A 4840-nucleotide genomic window follows, 5' to 3' on the forward strand; every position below is an offset into this window, starting at 1 on the left:
TCAGTAGCAGTGGAGTAAACTGCACCGCAGTCACTGGTAAGATTTTCTCTAATATAGATAAATATGCCAGAATGGACCAGCTAATTAGTAATTGAAACTTTAGCTGATGGAGAGTTTTATTGTCAAAGACACTTTCCTCTGTTATCTTTAGCTCCACAACGTGTTAATAATGTGACTGTGGTGCAACAAAATGAGACCAGCATAACACTGCAATGGGAAAAGGTTAAAAACATCCCAGAATACATCCTACAGTATAATAACAGCACTGACATGGAGAAGAATATCAGTGTTTCTGAAGAGGGACCCATTATATATGAGGTGTCTCCTCTGACTGCTATGACAAAGTACAACTTCACTCTCATCACTGTGTTTGAGGGAGTCAGCAGCACTGGATACTCTTTTACTGCTGTGACAGGTGGGTGATCATGAAGACTTGTGTGTTACTGGATGTTTTACTTATGGAAAATCCTCTCACAAACTCCTGTATTTAGGTTTCTTTACAACAGATGGGTAATGTTGGGGATGTAATGTGATTTGTAAATAAACGTTTGCAATGGTTTTTACAGTTACAGTTTTTTTGGACCATGCTTATATAATAGCTCCTCATAACATAAATATTGTAACACTGAACATGTCAAATACTACCCCCACCTTTAATCCTAGACTGGTTTAGGAGGTTAACAAATTAAAAACATCTAAAACAGTCATAAGCCTTGAGAGGGACTTGGTGAGGTGCTTTTTTGTCTGATGTACATTTACAACATTAGACAGGAGAAACTTGAAATCAGATTTTTATACTTACTAAAAGCTTAGGAAACCAAAATGGTTACTTAGGGAGGTCATTTGTGAATCAGACTTTTTAAAATTGTCTTTATTTCATCTTTAGCTCCTTATAATTCACAGCAACTGCATTTGAATCTGACTAAATGAGACCAGAGCTTCATTTATTTATTAACATATGTGTGTTGCTTGTCACTATGAGTGCCTTAAAAGGAAAAAGTAACATCTATTTATGCTTCTGACCCACAGTATTTTTTAAAAATATGTCTCAGATTTTGTATTCTTCTGAAATCATTCTTTGTCCTCTTTCAGCTCCAGAAAATGTCCACAATATGACTGTGACACAAAATGAGAACAGTATAACTCTGATGTGGAAGAAGGTTAACGACATACTAACATACATCCTAAAATATGACAGCGATAATATTGTTATTGGCAAGAATGACATGGACGGATGCACGACATCAGGTGCATCAGTTACATGTGTGGTCTCTTCTCTGACTGCTGGGACAAACTACAATTTTACCCTCTTTACTGTGTTTGAGAACGTCAGCAGCTCTGGATACAACTTTAGTGCACCGACAGGTATGTAATCAAGTGGGGTTTTTTAAACTGTTTGTTTTCCTTTGTAAAATTGTCTTTATTTCATCTTTAGCTCCTGATACAATATATTTAAAAGGGCAATATAAGTCCAAGTGAAATGTCCATGTTTTCCTTCTGGCCTGCAGTGCCACTTATCCATCAAGGCTCCACCCACCAACCATATCTCTGAGAAGAAGGAAGTGTGCATCTAACCCTGATGATAGGCTTGTGCTTGTAATAGAGCAGCAAATATAAATGATGTGCTCTTAGCAAGCAGCATGCTTAATCATAATATTTTATATGTAATTATTTTATTATTTGTATATATAGTTATTATTTATTCAATTAATTTTAATGCTGAGTGCCAGCTCACACACCTATTCAGGCTTAAGTATGTAAAAGCTTGTGATAACTGAACTAGCTCTATACTCCTGTATTTCATTTTAAAAGAAAAAGATGAACAAATTCCACTTCTGAGTTTTGTTTTTGTTTTTTCAGTTCCACCAGTGGTGCCTTGGATCGGTGTGACTGAACGATTTACTAACAGCATAACTCTAGAGTGGGAGAACATGAATAAAGCCTGGCAATACGAGCTTCAAATCAATGGTGGTGTGTCAGATAGTGTGTCAGACGTCTCCTCAGATACAATCAGAAAAGTAGTGACATCTCTTCAGCCTGGATCACAGTATGATTTCAGCTTAACCACAGTGTTTGCTGGACTCAGGAGCACTCCTTATACGAATTTCACAGTAACAGGTAAACAAACCCCCAAAACATCTCTGTGTTAGACTTTTATAACTTTTTCTTGTCTCTATTCAATGAGTTGTATAAAAAAAGAATCAGGTTCTTGCGTATAACTATTTTCTCACCCATTTCAGCCATAGACTGTGCCAGTGCAGACTGGAAAGTTACCAACTCATCAATCAAAGCAAAGATTGAAGGCTTGTTTTCGACCGCAAGCGCCTATAATGGATCTAACGTTCATGTCAGTAATGGACATGAAAATGTGTCATTTACTGGACTTTACCCTGGTGCCACCTATAACATCTCTCTTGTCTATGAAAAGTCTTCCAGAGTTTTCCTGCAGTGTGAACACAAATTAACAATTCGTGAGTACAACAGAAACCATTTGAAGGACTAGCATATTTTTAATCTGTAAATTAGTTTTTAAGATCATAAAGTAATAACTTTAACTTTCCTGAAAGATGAAGTGTGAATTCTTGTGATTTAGTTTTTAATTTTTACTCTTGCATTCAAATTTTAATCTTGAAAAAGTTTATTGCAGAAAAATAATTTTATGTACGATTTATATACCACAGGTTAACACACATATTTAATATGATTCAGTATGAATACATGAGTTTCAACCAAGTATCATTTTATTATTAACTAACTTATTAGTTTTGATAAATAATCTCAACAAATTAAAAAGGCTAAAACAGAAAATTCTAACTTCTGTAAGGCAGGAATTATTTTTGTGACTTGAGCTGTTAATCAATCATTGCTACAGATTGTTTTTTAATTATAATTATATACAGACTGAGTAATTCTTTCAATGTCTAAGTTTGAGGTCTTCATTCTTTGTTTTTATATGAAAATCCAAAAATTTATTATTAACTTTTTAAAGAATAAGAGCACTGCTTTGACCTAAAAGTAAGACAAATAATCTTTCTACTTTAGAACAAATTTCTACTTTTTCTACTTTAGAACAAAGTTTTGTAGTATAAAAAGTTTCATTATATTTACTATAAGTCATATATTTTCTGCTTTAGTTATGACTGTAAAACCTTTTTCTTGTTTTACTCAGTTCCTCCTAATCTAAATGCTCACTGTGAGTACTGGGCAGCTGGATACTCTGTTCTTATTAAATGGACAGACCCAGAGGGCGAGTGGACCAATGCGGAGGTGAATGTGACTGGAAAGACTCACACAGTAGCTAGTCCTGAAACTGAGATCACAATCAGTGGATTCCAACCTGCCAAAGAATATAAGGTGTCTGTAACTTCACAGTCTGGGGTGAGGAGTTCTGAACCGCATGTGTTTTACTGCCAAACTGATCCAAGGGGTGAGTAAAAGTAACTATATTACCATGTTGCTGCTTGTAATCATAACAGTATACAGTATTTTCAACTTTGACTTGATTGTTTCATTTCACGCAAGTAAAAAATAAACCTCTAAACTTTTCAACTTCATTGCTAATTATGCTTTTGCTCCCTTTAGGAGTTATTGCAGGGTCCGTATTTGGTGTGCTTCTTTTTGGTCTCCTGGTCGCTCTGGTTGTCTTAATTTTCCTCAAAAGACCAGATATTATTAGGTGGGTCTCACTTCACCGACAAGAATAAAGTAAATTAAATTAATACATTTATCAAATTTAATGTCTTAATTTTGATCCTGCAGCAGAAAGAAGTCTTCATTCATTGGTGGATCCAAAGTATCTAACACACAGAGCAAGTAAGTGTTTTTTTACAATGACAATTACCCACAATGAAGAAAAACATTAATTATGGCAAAATTAATTAATAAAATTGAGAGAGTTATGTTTTATTTATTTATTTATTTTTAGATCTATTCCTGCTGCAAAGTTTCCGGACCACTTCCATCAGCTGAGTTTGGATGAGAACAGAGGCTTCAGCGAGGAATATGAGGTGCATAAAAAGATCAAGATTTTTTTTCCTCTTCTGCTTCTGTGTGTTCCTGTTTTTGTGTCTTTACTGTTTTATTTCTTACCATTTTATTCGTTTTACGATGGCCAGTATCTCAGTTTCATGCTTTGTTATCTGCTACGTTCATGCAGTGCCTCGCTCCTGTTGGAACAGACCAGACACGAAAGACTGCTATTCTACCTGAAAACAAAGCGAAGAATCGTTTCAATAACGTCTTGCCATGTGAGTCTCTCCTCTGACTGTTGAACCGTGCTGTTGTGAGCTCAGTCTAGCAGTCTATGTCAGGACTACTGGAGGTGCACTGGAGTTAAATCACCTGTTTTCTCATATTAGATGACTGGTGTCGTGTGAAGCTCACTACATCAGATCCTGATGGAATTTCAGACTATATCAATGCCAATTACATGCCGGTAAGTGTTACATTAAGATAAAGTTCAGTGAAGAGCTCTTTATAACTACACCATACAGAAAGCATATAAACAAGCACCTTTGTGCGATTTCATGAGCTTTCTTTTTTCATTTCTATAACGAGCAGAAGATATACAAGCTAAATTAGTCTACATATTAACTTTGTCCACTGCTTTTCAGGGCTACAGCAGTAACAGAGAGTACATTGCCACTCAGGGCCCTCTGCCCTCTACTGTTAATGATTTCTGGAGAATGATTTGGGAACAAAGAGTTAAGAGGATCGTTATGGTAACAAACTGCATTGAAGGAGGGCGGGTAAGTCTTCAGGAAAATCTTAAAATGTTTTATTGATAGTCTTTCAAGGAAGTTGTTGTCAGGAGGAAACATACTGGTCACTTCACAAAGAA

The 4840-nt window shown here is 35.6% G+C and overlaps 1 protein-coding gene across 1 annotated transcript; it reads left to right on the forward strand.

Annotated features, from left to right (window-relative positions):
• Nucleotides 1-6: 6 nt before the first annotated feature.
• On the forward strand, nucleotides 7-4811 carry LOC102202484 (receptor-type tyrosine-protein phosphatase H-like). Its single transcript, XM_005755731.1, has 12 exons — nucleotides 7-36; nucleotides 152-415; nucleotides 1093-1365; nucleotides 1861-2118; nucleotides 2241-2471; nucleotides 3170-3427; nucleotides 3583-3676; nucleotides 3760-3813; nucleotides 3926-4007; nucleotides 4157-4247; nucleotides 4359-4435; nucleotides 4614-4811. Exons 2-12 carry the CDS (start codon nucleotides 271-273, stop codon nucleotides 4782-4784), a joined length of 1734 nt encoding a protein of 577 aa, XP_005755788.1. The 5' UTR covers nucleotides 7-36; nucleotides 152-270; the 3' UTR covers nucleotides 4785-4811.
• Nucleotides 4812-4840: the final 29 nt, after the last annotated feature.

Source organism: Pundamilia nyererei, unplaced genomic scaffold (genome assembly GCF_000239375.1).
Source record: "Pundamilia nyererei isolate P.nyererei 1_Seehausen unplaced genomic scaffold, PunNye1.0 scaffold02728, whole genome shotgun sequence".
Taxonomy (NCBI): Eukaryota; Metazoa; Chordata; class Actinopteri; order Cichliformes; family Cichlidae; genus Pundamilia; species Pundamilia nyererei.